The 13640-nt window shown below is 44.9% G+C and overlaps 1 protein-coding gene across 19 annotated transcripts in view; it reads right to left on the bottom strand.

The window, feature by feature from the left end:
* LOC144174188 (uncharacterized) overlaps positions 1 to 13640 on the bottom strand; it is a 36049-nt gene that overhangs the window by 15547 nt on the left and 6862 nt on the right. For 13 of the 19 annotated variants that reach the window (XR_013323442.1, XM_077702711.1, XM_077702706.1 and 10 more), the window contains exons 6-23: positions 13195 to 13338; positions 9885 to 10004; positions 8340 to 8441; positions 7531 to 7683; positions 6602 to 6747; positions 6073 to 6265; positions 2805 to 2891; positions 2672 to 2731; positions 2537 to 2602; positions 1920 to 1979; positions 1794 to 1850; positions 1659 to 1724; positions 1533 to 1589; positions 1398 to 1463; positions 1242 to 1328; positions 1103 to 1171; positions 964 to 1032; positions 826 to 897 (exon numbers count right to left, since the gene is read on the bottom strand). Coding sequence is in view for 18 of the 19 variants with exons in the window: in XM_077702711.1 (XP_077558837.1) it covers positions 826 to 897; positions 964 to 1032; positions 1103 to 1171; positions 1242 to 1328; positions 1398 to 1463; positions 1533 to 1589; positions 1659 to 1724; positions 1794 to 1850; positions 1920 to 1979; positions 2537 to 2602; positions 2672 to 2731; positions 2805 to 2891; positions 6073 to 6265; positions 6602 to 6747; positions 7531 to 7683; positions 8340 to 8441; positions 9885 to 10004; positions 13195 to 13338 (1674 nt within the window). In the remaining variant the exon portion in view is untranslated. The remainder of the gene's footprint in view (positions 1 to 825; positions 898 to 963; positions 1033 to 1102; positions 1172 to 1241; positions 1329 to 1397; positions 1464 to 1532; positions 1590 to 1658; positions 1725 to 1793; positions 1851 to 1919; positions 1980 to 2536; positions 2603 to 2671; positions 2732 to 2804; positions 2892 to 6072; positions 6266 to 6601; positions 6748 to 7530; positions 7684 to 8339; positions 8442 to 9884; positions 10005 to 13194; positions 13339 to 13640) is intronic. The other 6 variants (XM_077702708.1, XM_077702707.1, XM_077702718.1 and 3 more) reach the window with 4 other exon arrangements.

Below are 13640 nucleotides of genomic sequence, written 5' to 3' on the forward strand. Positions count from 1 at the left end.
CAGAGCAGTGCGCGCCAACAGGAGCCATGCCTTGACTACGTCACAGGAGCCCAGACGTCGGCAGTTTGGGACGAGGCACTCAACGCGTCACGCTGACGTAGATGTCCAAGGGTACCCACCCGTCTGAGCTTTCTCGTACGTGCAAAGATTAAAACTGATTTAAAATATGTTATACTTAATGGCTACTGTTGAAACCTCCTGGGAAACATTTCCACATACAAAGGAAGCTTTTTACATAGTTATCTCAGCTTCGAAATTTCGTGTCGGTGGTGCTTTTTAAGGCCAACTGCACTCAAATTTCACCTCGACCAAATTTATTTTTAATGCGTAGTAGTAAGTACCCCAAATCAGCTGGGACATGAGTGGCAGTCCCATGAAACGCCTCATTAATCAGTCAGAAGCGTCTAAAAAAGCTCCGCCGCAGCCCACGCTGCACCTGCCAGCGAATCGCGTAAACAGCCATGATGCGCCTGTGACCAGCCGATGGGTGTTTCTTCCTCTGGCCAGCCACGCAGCTGGAGAACCGGTCGAGCTCTGCTGCGCACGCTTCACCCATTTGCTGCCCCGTGTGAGCGTAGACCTTGCGCGCAGGATTTCTCCGGAGATGCCGACCGTCCGGCCACTCACTGGACGGCTGCAATGTCACTGCAATGGCTTCAACGGCTTCAAAATCGCCGATTTTTGCTGACCGCTTGCGGCATCCACGTGCATATTTAAGCTGTTGTATTATGCATCTTGCTTTCTTTTTCAGCAGACTATACAGAAATAGTGTTTTCAAGAGGTCGAAATTTTGAGTGCAGTTGGCCTGGCAAGCAGGTCACATACCTGAACTGACTGCTGTGGGGACGTACGATGATGTCATTACCGTGGCCCCAAAAGCTGGACCAAATCCAACTGCTGAGAAACACATAAATGCACAAGGATTTAAAATTAAGCATTTCAAACGGCAAGAACGATTCATACTTAAACTGGTAGCTGTGGAGCTCTGCGACGATGTCACCACGGTTGTTCGAAAAGCAGCACTAAATCCAACTGTTGGACAGAAAATAAATGCACCAGGTTTTAACGGTAAGCATTTCAAATGGCAAAAAAGGTCACGTACCTGAACTGGATGCTGTGGGGCCGTGCGATGATGTCACCACGGGTGTTCGAAAAGCAGCACTAAATCCAGCTGTTGGACATAAAATAAATGCACCAGGTTTTAACGGGAAGCATTTCAAACGGCAAAAAAGGTCACGTACCTGAACTGGATGCTGTGGGGCTGTGCGATGATGTCTTGGCCGGGGCTCCAAAAACTGCTGGGGTCCCGAAAGCTTGGCTAAATCCAACTGTTGGGCAGAAAATAAATGCTCCAGGTTTTAACAATAAGCATTGCAAACGGCAAGCAAGTCTTATACCTGAACTGGTCGCTGTGGGGCCATGTGATGATGTTACTGGAACCCCGAAAAGTGTACCAAATCCAACTGTTGGGCAGAGCATAAATGAATGAGGTCCTAACAATAAGCATTTAAAATATCAAGAAAGTTGCATACCTGAACTGGTTGCTGTGGAGCCGTTGACTGGGGCCCCAAAAGCTGGGCTAAGTCCAACTGTTGGGCAGAAAATAAATGCTCCAGGTTTTAACAATAAGCATTGCAAACGGCAAGCAAGTCTTATACCTGAACTGGTCGCTGTGGGGCCATGCGATGATGTTACTGGAACCCCGAAAAGTGTACCAAATCCAACTGTTGGGCAGAGCATAAATGAATGAGGTCCTAACAATAAGCATTTAAAATATCAAGAAAGTTGCATACCTGAACTGGTTGCTGTGGAGCCGTTGACTGGGGCCCCAAAAGCTGGGCTAAGTCCAACTGTTGGGCAGAAAATAAATGCACCAGGTTTTAAAATTAAGCATATCAAATGGCAAGCAGATCTCATACCTGCTGTGGAGCCTTGAAGTGATGGCATTGCTGGGGTCCCAAAAGCTGAACCAGATCCAACTGTTGGGCAGTGTACAGTTTCCCCAGATTTAAGCAATAAGCATTTGAAATGACAAAAAAGTCGCATACTAGGGGCGGTATTCTCGTGTTTGTCCATTTTGAAAATGTCCGTTTTGCGTCCGTTTTATTGTGACGTTCTTCCAGTTGTAGCCAGGCTGTGGGTTGACTTTTGCGCAACTGTTCTTGTAAAACAAATTTTAAACAACAAAACCTATTTTAAACTATCTTTTATGCATTTATTTTTCTACCAGCGAACCAACAACAAGGCGTCGAAAAATCGTCTGCTCCTAAACGCCGCGGCTCACGGCTCCGCCGTACTTGCATGGCATCACATTCGGGTGTTCGCTCTTAGCCAATGAGGGCTTGCTCAAAACGGACACTGTTGAAACGGACACAAAATGGACAAAACACGAAAATACTGCCCCTGCACTTGTTGCCATGGAAGTGTATGATGATGTTTCAGGGGTGCCAGAAACATTGCCTGTAACTGTAGAGGAACACACATGTGCACCAGATTTCTACAATTAGCATCTGAAACCCCAAAGCAAGCCCCTTACCTGGACTTGCAGTCACGGGACCATGTGATGAAGTCGTAACAGGGGAGCCAAAAATGCTGGCTACAACTGTTGGGCAATGCAAATATGCACCAGGTTTCATAAACAAGCATTTTAAGCTACAAGCATGGAAAATACCTGGTCTTGTTGTCACGGGACCGCCTGGTGATGTTGTGGTGGGGGCACCAAAAACGGTGGCTGGAATTGTAGGGCAATGCACATGTGTGCCATATTCAATGAATAGGCATCTGAAACTACAAGCAAGCCATACCTGCACTTGCCGCAGAACTGCCCGATGAAGTCATTACGGAGGTGCCAGAAAAGCTAACTGGAGGAGCCCTGGAGCCGAAAGGTGGACCTGAAATGAAAAGAATACTAATGCGTTCCTTAAAAAAAAAAAAAGAAAATTAATCCTTTTAAGCAGTTCAACACTGGTGCGCAATTTGCCTGTAATCGGCATCTTCTCTCTCGCTTGCGTGCTCATGTAGTGAAAGCAGTGATCTGGTTCTGCAGTTGTCTGCACACCAGATTGGCAGATTGACAGGATCAATCTGGTCTTGCGCCGTTGAAGCAAATGACAGAGTGCTTCAACAGTGCAATCATAGTCCATGAAGACTATAATTCTTGCAACGCAGCTAAACAGAATAAACTTGAAGGCTTTGCAGATGTTTCTATTGCACCTGCGCAAGCCACAAGCAGTGTTCCTGAACTTCATTCGTGAATTTTGACTGCCTCCCCCCTCCGGGTTTCACCCCCTCCCCCCTCTTCAACGATCACGAGACAAAATTTTTGAGTATTGAAGAACCAGCAGTGAAGCTAGGTTTGGCATGCTCCCTCCACTAATAGTGCAATCTGATCACCTTGGTGTAATGTCTCCCTTCAAGATTACCGTATTTTCCGGTCTATAAGTCGCACCTTTGTATAAGTCGCACCCCCCTCAAAATGACAGTTTTTCCATTAAAAAAAAAAAAAAACGTATATACGTCGCACCGTTGCATAAGACACACCGGTATATAAGACGCACTTGTTAATTAGGTAAACTCATAGTGAATCAGATCGTTAGAAAGTGCGGTGAAAGTACATGGTTGTGGCAGCCGCCGCCTAGTAATGCATCCCCCTGTAAGCAGGGCTAGACACGGGCATATAACATCCAAAGTCTGGACATAACTACTTCTCAAAAGTGGTTTATGGATACACACAGATGACATGTACTTACGGACGGCATTTAGGCAAAACCATCGAAATCTTTTTCCTCAGACTCGCTAACAAATAATTCAGTATCTTCAGTCGGAGTTCCACCGGTGCATCACTCTCGTCCTTCGACTCTCTGATGTCTTCTTCGCCAACATCGTTACCACTCGCGGACCGGATTACTCCGGCCTTTATCAACCCGGGTACAACTGTTTTTGTAGAAATGGAATCCCAAGAGACCCATTTGGCCACCTCTCCAAACGTCGCGCGCCTCGTGTGCTGTCGTAAATCAGCGCAATAAAGGTGTCATGGCGGACGGAAGTGACGCGACGGGAAGCGGCACGAAAATCAAAACTTATCTCCAAGCTGTCATTTTAAAAATTAGCAGCACGTTTACCTCCTTCAGAGTAACTCTCTGTAATAATTCATGAGCTGCATTTTGTTTTTGCAACCCAGTTTGATGTTACTTCGAATTTATTCTGAACTGTAGTTACTGCGCATGGCCTAAAGTGGCGCGTGGTTGTCGCAGGCCATTATCATTCGTTTTGACTAGAAAAAACTGAAAATTCTTTGGTGCAATGTCCCGAAGCGACATAGGGGCTATGAGAAATGCCGTACCGGTGGACTTGGGATTGATTTACATCGTAGAGCTGTGTCTCAACGTGCGCTGGCCACGCGCGGCCGCCGGGAATCAGATTTATTCCATACATAAGTCGCACCGGTGGATAAGATGCACCAACGAAAATTTCAGAAAAAAACCGCGACTTATACACCGGAAAATACAGTAAAGCGAACTGTCCGAGTAGAAACTACAGGAGACTGGCAGCACTCACTAGGGAGAAGCACTAGCAACAGTAAGCGACCTTCAGGGGTAACATAATAGAGCACTGACAACAAATTCAGAATACTAAAAAATGATATAATTGGTTCCAGTAGTTTGTGAGATGCCTTCAAACAATTGCTGCAGCTAGTCGCAGCCAGAACATGTCAGAGATTAATTTAATTAAATTGGCCCGGCCACAAGCTACCTCAGATTGCCAGCACTAGTGAAATCGCCAGCAGTGTGATGAAAGACGTTCCATGCTTTGGAAACCGGCTGGTTCTGGGTGACATTGTGTAGTCCTTGCGGGAACTGAAAATGCTCGCCTACACTGCTGTTGTTGGTGGCCTTGTTTCACCAGGTGGGGTCTGTCAACGTCATCAAGGTTTGTCAAAATGGCCAAAAATTAAAACCCTAGGTTTTCAAAAACCAATGGATGGCCAACTCCATAAACATAAACAAACTGAAATGTATTGTAAAAGGGGGGAGTAACGCAGGCCAGTTGGACCCTAATGCTGAAAGAGAAAAACAGCGCTAAAGCCAGGACAAAGGGAAGATTAGACACGCAGCGCTTTCTATCCCAATTCTATCCGAATCAAAAATTATACGCAGTAAACAACGTCTAAATACACAAATTTGCAAATTACTTTTCATATTTCCCATGGCCCGGTCTCAGCCGGAAGCCTGGGCAAGCCAATGCAGACTGCGCGGGACCACAGTAGAAAATAAGAAAAATGCATGTGATGTCATGGGTTTCTGATTGACTTCACAACCTGCACGTTTAGAACATAAGAGTGTCAGGTAATATCTTCCATTATGGCTCAAAACGTCCATCTAGTATGTTGCCGGAAACCGAAACTAAAACTGGCTAAAAGATATGCATTGTAATTATTTATATGCTAACTGCTGAACGCTTTTTGCCCAAATTTCATAACTAGTCGGAGAAAAGGTTTTGCAGCATGAAAACCAAAACACAAAAGTCTGGTGCTAGTAAAATGATGTCAGGTGCTCTAAATACAGTAACAAATTGTCCGAGCCGAAGAGGTTCAGGGAAAAGGCTATTCAATTCAGGGAGACGCTGCATGCTAACCATAACGTCTTTGTCAGGGCATAGAGCAGCGACATATCTTATCTTCGCCCAAAAACCCATGAATACCCAGCAGACTGATATCATAAAAAGAAAAAGAAGCGCATCCAGTCACCTAGCAGCAAACGAGCCCTTATCAGTCAGCAAGCGGCTCGTTGAACTAATATGAAGTTGTGGGTCGTTTCCCTTGTGCAGAATGGGGTAAATCACCGAACATAAATGTGGATTGTTTTAGAGCCAGAAGAGATTTAGTGCTTGTGAAAGAATGGTCGGTGTTCATCTGCATGTGACAGTTATTACATGCCTCAGTTGTTACTTCTCGGCAATCCTTTGACTACACACGAAGCATAAACTAAACTGACTAAACTGACATCGTCGACTGAACCCCTCCTCCCATGTGGGAACCTTCCAGTGGTTACGGCGGTATTCCGCCAATCCCACCTGGTGTGGCTGACGTGCCAAAGGGGGACGCTGTGACGCCGTTCTCGGTGGCCCCAAAAAGGAGGGACGGCCGAAGCGTGGGTGCAAATGGGCTGAAGACGGAGGAGGCTGACTGGCTGGCTGTATTGAACACTCCCGCCGCCATTTTGCTGCCATACTTCCGGTTGGCCGAATAGTCCTCCAGTCGAAGCTCCTACAACGGTCAGAGACGAGGGCTATCAGTCACTAGCAAGCGGCACACTAGTTGGATGGCTGCAACCTCCCACGACATTTTTTACAACTAGTCTACTCGGCAGGCTATCTGGACAAACAGCCCAATAGAAAAGGGTCTTCACACATTGCAGGAGCTGAGAAAACAGCCGGCGGGGAGATCATAAAAGATGTGTCATGCACAGATTCAACCATGCAGAACTGGCGGTGGTAACAAAGTTTTCTATAACTAGTCGGCTCTGTTGCAAGAGCTCAACTATGCACGCAGCTAAATTCTTGTTACGCAAGCAGCAGGACAGGCATTGCAGGTCGGCATCACCTCCAGGCTTTTGTGCTCGTACTCCTTCATGCAGGTGATGCACTGGTGGGCCACGTAGACCAAGCTCAGAACCCCATTCATCGCCGTGGAGTCAATCCAAAACGATGGCTGGTACTTGACGGTGGTTCCTACGAAGGCTCCACATGCTGCGAGCAAAACACAAATCATTACACTATAAACTAGAGATATCAGTCACAGACAAAATTACACATGACAAGAAGACAATTGGAAGTCATTCACATTAATCATTTCAGTCAGATGTTCATGTATGAATGATTATTACTATGTGACTTCTATTATTTCCGGCCCTTGCCACAGCCGCGCAGATTTTACTCGTTCCGACGAAGCTCGGAGAAAAAAATGAACAAGACTGAGCTGCATTTGCATACTTTAATGAAGAAAGAACGGCAGCCATTTGCACTAAATGAACAGCACACACTGTGAGAGAACACTGTACGTATCAGCACAGACTAAGCTCTTTCACTTCCAGTTTTCTGAATTCGGAGAGACAAGCGCACTGCGACACACCGAAATTTCACAGTAAGCCTTTTGCCAGGCACTGGCAGCACAACAGAAAGTGAGAGTAGAGAAGAAGTATGCCCTATGGCAATTAAGATGCAACCAACACTAACATAGGCTAGCATGGCATGCTGAACCCCAGCTCATGTGGCTGGATAGATGGGCAAAGTGATGAGGCAAGGAATAAGGTGTAAGTACCAAGATTCAGCCAAGTGAGCTCAATCAATGCTGAACTAAACCAACTACACAACCTCACAAAACACACACACATGCGCACGAGCGCACGCACACGTACACGCACACACACGTGGAACCAAATAAGGTATGCCAGTATACATAAATTTGTTACTTGTATTTTTCTCGAAGTAGTTGCGAACAAACCCAACAAATGTGTTCCCCATCCACCAGACCTGGGCAAGCGATGTGGGTGGTAGGCACGGGGAACCCTGGCTGCGGCCATGGTTGGTTCTGCGAGGTCAGCGGAGTTCCAAACGGGTTCCCACGAGACGCAGGCTGCTGGTTCACGGCTCGAAACACGAGTGCGTTGTTTGGTTCCCCAAACCCTGCACAAGAGTTGTGACTGAGCCCGCTGGTGGCACAGGGTAAGGTCACGTGCGGGACGTAACCTGCTATAACACCGGCAGTGCAAATAGCCATGCTAAGAATTCAAAGCATGATGCTGCTAATTCTCCCACACGCAAAGCAAACACAAGAACTGTGAAATGTAGCAGCTTGCCCTAGGTAATTTGTTGGCCCAACAGACAAAAGCAGAGGAGGTCACGAATCACTAGTCTATAAAGGTGTGCGACAAATTGCTTCAGTTGAAAATCAATTCAACAAGCTGGTCGGACGACAGACAAGTGCTGCATCTTTACACAAAGGTGGCACAGCCAGCAGCTCCAATGGGGGCACAGGCAAAGACGATCTAGCAGTGGCAACTTGCTTACCCCTGCATGTTTTCTAAGATTGCGGCGCGTTTAACAATGTATGCATTGACCCAAATGAGATATTATGTTTCAAGAAGTAAATAATCAGATGTTTTAATGAGTTCTCTCAACTCAAATGCATGAATGTCTGCTGAAGAACAAGCAAGGTTGTCGTACAGCAACTTGAAGACACCTTGCATGACTATATTTTAAGAACATTTGGCCATGAAGGACACAGAAAATAATGGAGAGGAGATGATGATGATGAGGAAAAGAATAACAAGACTTCTCACCGAATGCCCGTCCACTGGGTGCAGATGACCGGCCAAACATTGTTCCACTGGCGTTGAACAAGTCCCCCGGCTGCCCAGCATTGCTTTCGGCAAAGCTGCCACCTATGATGTGGGACGAGGTTGCATCAGAAGGCATCATCCACTGTAAATCACTAAGGGCAAGCTTTAGGGAAGCAAGTGTTTAAAAATAAGCGCTAAGAACAATAAAGCAAAACGAAGACATGCAAGACCATGTCAGCTGAGGGACTTTCTGCACAATGGAACCATTCAAGTAATCTCCTCGCATAGGAATTTTCACACTGTGATAGTGTTAATGGAGTGATCACACATACAAAAAAGTTTTTTTTTTTCTCCTCTGTCCGCCATCAATTGTAACGCCATGGAAGTTTCGCCGGGTTGGGCAGGAGAAGACTGATCTTGCACATATATTCGTACAACTTCCAGTATGTGCTTGTATCGCACACGTTTCCCTGAACCTCCCCAGAATGGCAAAGCCATCTTTTGAGTGCATTAACGTTTTAAAATTAGAATTACTGGGGCCAGAGTTAACGTGACAACGTTGTCGCAACCTTGCATACAACCAGTATTTCACGATACTTCAACAGAAATTTTTAACATAAACAAAACAAAATGTATGCTATGCTGAACACGTGGGCTGAATTTTGGTGGTCCTGCACTTTGCCAACTATGCATATTTTGTGCAAATACAAGGCTATTTGCGTTGGTATACTCAGTAAAGAATACTTGTGCGTCAAAAGTAGTAAAAAGTCGTGTTCACCACACACCTTCAGTAGTCTCACTGTTAGATTAAATGGCTACACATTTGCCCCTGCGATGTGCCAAGGATGTAGGGACCCTATCAGCCTACAAAATTCCTTTCCACGAGGCACATGGATAGTATTGCAACATGATAAAATACCACACAAAAAATAGAAAAACATCAATCAAAATGACATAACAGCGTAAGCAAGCTCCAAGTATAAATAGAAAGTGTCAGCACTGATGGAAAGCTGACGATGCTTGTGTGCGACTCAAAGTAATGAAAAAAAGAAGACCTATAGCATGCACCTCCGCATTGTGATGCATAAGCACAGCGATGCAGATGATTGTGGTAAGAGATGGCAGGGACTTGAAGTAGATGCAGGAAAGATGAAAACTTTGCAGAGTATTCATGAGCTTTCTGCTGTTTGCAAAGAAGTGATATGCAGTTCCGATGTCTCAGCTTGAAACCTTACGACTGCGAGAGTTGGCTTATGTTAAAAAATGTGCTTCAGGACACCTTTAAAATTGAAAGACACAGGTTTTCGTATGCATACCCTTTACCTTTACAGCACTATACATTACCTCATATTAAAAAACAAGATTGGCAGGTGCGTTTACATTCAGTCTCATACTGTCTCAGCTTTGCTCAGTTTCTTCGGTTGAACCCTTGCTAAGTTTATTCTTATGACGAAGTGCGTGGGTAAACTCAAACACGGAGGAAGGCACGCTTATGCAGCTGGGACTTGACTACTTTTGTCCAAGAGAAGGATGAGCACTTCTCACCAAAGGCAGGTGCACTGAACACAGAAGGCTGGTCGACATTCATGTCAGAGTTTCCAAACATACCACCACTTGCACTTGGGGCTGAGGTGTTCCCAAAAGGAGCCCCAAAGGGACCGCTGGCTGCATGGACCAATAATAACCCCGTTACACTGAAGCAGAGGTGCTGAAAATTATGACCTGAATGCACTGAAGCAATGGGTCTTACACTTTAATCTTCACTCAACAAGAGGACGTGCTGATCATGCATCTTAATACCCACTTACGTAAGAAGGATCATGCTGAGGTAAATATGTAGTGAAATAGATTTCTTTATGTGTGTCAGTCTTGGGCAGCAACTAGTTACCAGTAACACATAACCGCAGACTAATTTCTTTTTTTCAGTAACTTGTAATGCAACTAGTTACTTTTAGGTTACAGGAACCTGTAACTGTTACACTGCATCTTTTTTACACAGTACTAACAAATAACAAGAAATACCATTGCAGTTACTTTCTTTTTTATAAAACTAGTGAAAGGATGCTGTACAGATTGCGCTTTACACTTTTTAAAGCTTTCTTCGTAGCCACACCCTCCTCACCCTTCAGCTTTCCAGAACACGCCTCCCCTCAAACTTTAGGAAGGGAGGTCACTAAGAGGATTATCTTGGAAGACCGAGGTCGGAGGTCGGGTCTTTAAGGCACTCTCTCAGGTGCTGACGCTGACCTCGCGACATAGCACCCTAATTGAACATGCAGCTTGTGTGTGTGTGATTACCAAAACCTTCATTCCCTGATATCGTTCTGCATTCTTACAGAACGATAGTTAAGTGTCCCCCCCCCCCCCGGGGTGTCTTTTGAAATATCAGTGCATTATCCCATCTTGTTCCTCTGGTGAGTACTACCTTGCTTAAGTTGCGACAAGAATCTTCAGCATTTCCGAAGCTGCACTGGGTTTTTTCATTCACATACCTTCCGGACTTGGCAGACCATTTATTTTTCCGTGGTTTCATTAACTTTCCCTGGTCCTTGATATAAGGCGCGAGTACACGGGCACATATTTAACGAAACACAGCCTTGGAATATACTGAACATTTTCACGTGGCTCATATTCTCATAACAGGCACAAGTTATTGTCAGGTATTGGGTAATCACATCCCTGAAACATATTTTTCTACGACGTACATATTCAAAACAAAGCCACAGTCATTGTCGGCGCTGCAAAACGAAACCAACCGGTCACTGTGCCAGTATCAGGTCTAAACGAGGTGACAATAGAATTTACTTGTGCCTGACATATTTGGAGGTGGCAGTGGTGATATGCTAGTTGCCGACGCCCATGAGAGTGGCCTAGAAGCACACAGAACCGCACCCCCGGATAGCTCTTGTTGGACTTCGAGCACTCTACCAAGACGCAGCTGTTTTTTGAAGTGCCCTAAACGCACTTTTTGCTTACAGCCATCACCAGAAAAAGTTGTTCAGAGCGCGGAGAGGCAAAAAGAAGCGAAAGAGAACAAAAACAGTGCATGAGCCCCTAAATGCCATGCAGCACCTCTCCCATAAGTGTCGCGGAGCAGCGGCGGCAGGCATCGCAGCGATCGCGAAGCTCGAGCAGTATGTCATGACGGTAGAACACATAGGTTAAATACTTTTTTTCTTAGGGACACAGGCAGATTACTTTTCATTACTTGTGAGTGCTTGCCAAGTGTGCCCCAACCCATCCCTATTCTGAGTCGGATTTCTTTCTCTTGGATGGGATCAGCAGTGACTACCTGTCCAGTGTAGTTATATTCTTCTACTTGTTACAGTATTTTGCTAGCTATGCTGAAGAAAGCACTTTCAGCATGCTTGTTTACCATTACTTTAAATTTACTCATGTTTATTTTTAACCACAGTGTGAAGCTTTCTGATTGTAGATGTGCCATCACTTCTTGCAGTTGTTCTGCCGATTCAGTAAGACTACGTCATCTGCAAACCTCAGATGACTCTTAAGGGGGCAGTTGGGTCTTCGGGGCCGAAAAACGGTCAAAAAAAGCGTTTTCTCAAAAATATCATTTTTGGCCTTCACGGCCACTTTTCTATCAGACTGTAAATTTCCTCATCAAAAGGCACCATATTTTGTTGTTATTATATTATAATAGCATATTAAAGTGCACTCTACAGCTCAGTAAGCGCAGAATTCGATTGTGAAACGGTACTTTTCTTGGAATGCAAAGCTAGCATTTCATCCTCAGATATCTTGGCACCCAGAGCAGGTACAACTTTAATTCCTTTTGCTTCTGATACCGAAATGTGTGGAGAATACAATGTTACAAACAAATTTTTCAAATGGAGGATTTGGAAAATTATTATTGTGTTCAATTGGAACCACCTGCGAGCGATTTCTGGCAGAGCACGGGAGAAGTGAAGTTCCCTGTGTTGTAAAACGACCAAAAATAGCTGAATCAAAAAAGTACTTCCTATGTTGTATTCTTTAGTCATTAGTCTGCCTAGCCATGCGGTAATTGCCATTCTGTATGGAGTGGTTATTTTGTAACTGTGACCCAAAATAATGGCAATTAATCATTAATTAACTCAAAATATAATCAACTTACAAAAGATTTAATGGCAGATTTGAAATCAGCACAAAAAACTCTATAACGCAGTGCAGTTTCATTAAAATTGGATGGTAAATAAAAAAAATAGCTCTAAGACCAGTCTGCCCCCTTAAGTATTCCCCGTCTATCTGTAAACCTGCATTTTCCCCGTCAAAATTTCCTGAACACCCCCTCCAGACTCGCTGTGAACAATTTCAGTGAGTTGGTATCTCCCTATTGCATTCCCTTTTGGATCGCAAACTTTTCACTTTGCTCGTGAAGGATTATCGTGCCCGTACATTCCTCATATATGTCGTCTAGGAGTTTTATACAGGTCTCTTCGAATCATTCGTTTTTTAACACTGCCAACACTGCTCCGGTGTCTACTGACTCAAATGCTTTTTCATAGTCTATAAACGTCATGTAAGGAGGTGTATTATAGTCGGCAGATTTTTCTATTACTTGATAGGGTGACATGGATGTGATCCACTGTAGAGTATCCTTTTCTAAACCTAACCGGTTCCTTGGGTTGTTGATCGTGCATTACGATAGCACATTACAACACAAAACTATTTCCACCCTTAACAAGGGAACAAAATGCAGTAACTGAGCCGATTTGGCTGTCACTTGCAACCGTGAAAAGCACTAATGTTTTGGAAAAGCATCATCAACAATTCTTCTTCCCCACCCCTTAAACCTGACAACAAGAAAGCTCCACCAAGGTTTCCTTGCTTTAACCAAGAAACAGAAAAGGCTCACATTTCACGCCGAATGCGGGTGCCGTGTGCGTGGAAGGTTGGGCAGGCATGGTGCTGTTGCTGCTCCAGGGATGCCTGGTGTTGCTCCAATAGAGGCCATTCATCATGCTGGGGGCTGAAGTGGTTAACCCGAAGGCAGTATTGGCTGCAAGTGCTAAGAACAGGTTCCAGCGAAGACGGCAAAGTACCCTTCTGCCAAACCACACTCGGTGAAAATCAATAACGCTATGCCTGAAATCACGACAGATAATGATGAGGCCAGGTGCATTTGCATGAGGTTTCAAACTACTACTTCTAAATCTTGCTAGTGGCTTGGCTGGTGATGGACTCGCAAGGTTTCTGTATTATATTTTAACCAATCCGCAATCTTACTGTGAATGAGCAACGGGTTTCATGCCGTGCTTCCAGCACTATGTTCTGGTAGTTTGTGAGTTCAAGCGTCCCACA

The sequence above is a fragment of the Haemaphysalis longicornis genome, unplaced genomic scaffold (genome assembly GCF_048455015.1).
Source record: "Haemaphysalis longicornis isolate Haplotype H1 unplaced genomic scaffold, Haemaphysalis longicornis Haplotype H1 scaffold_3, whole genome shotgun sequence".
Classification (NCBI taxonomy): domain Eukaryota; kingdom Metazoa; phylum Arthropoda; class Arachnida; order Ixodida; family Ixodidae; genus Haemaphysalis; species Haemaphysalis longicornis.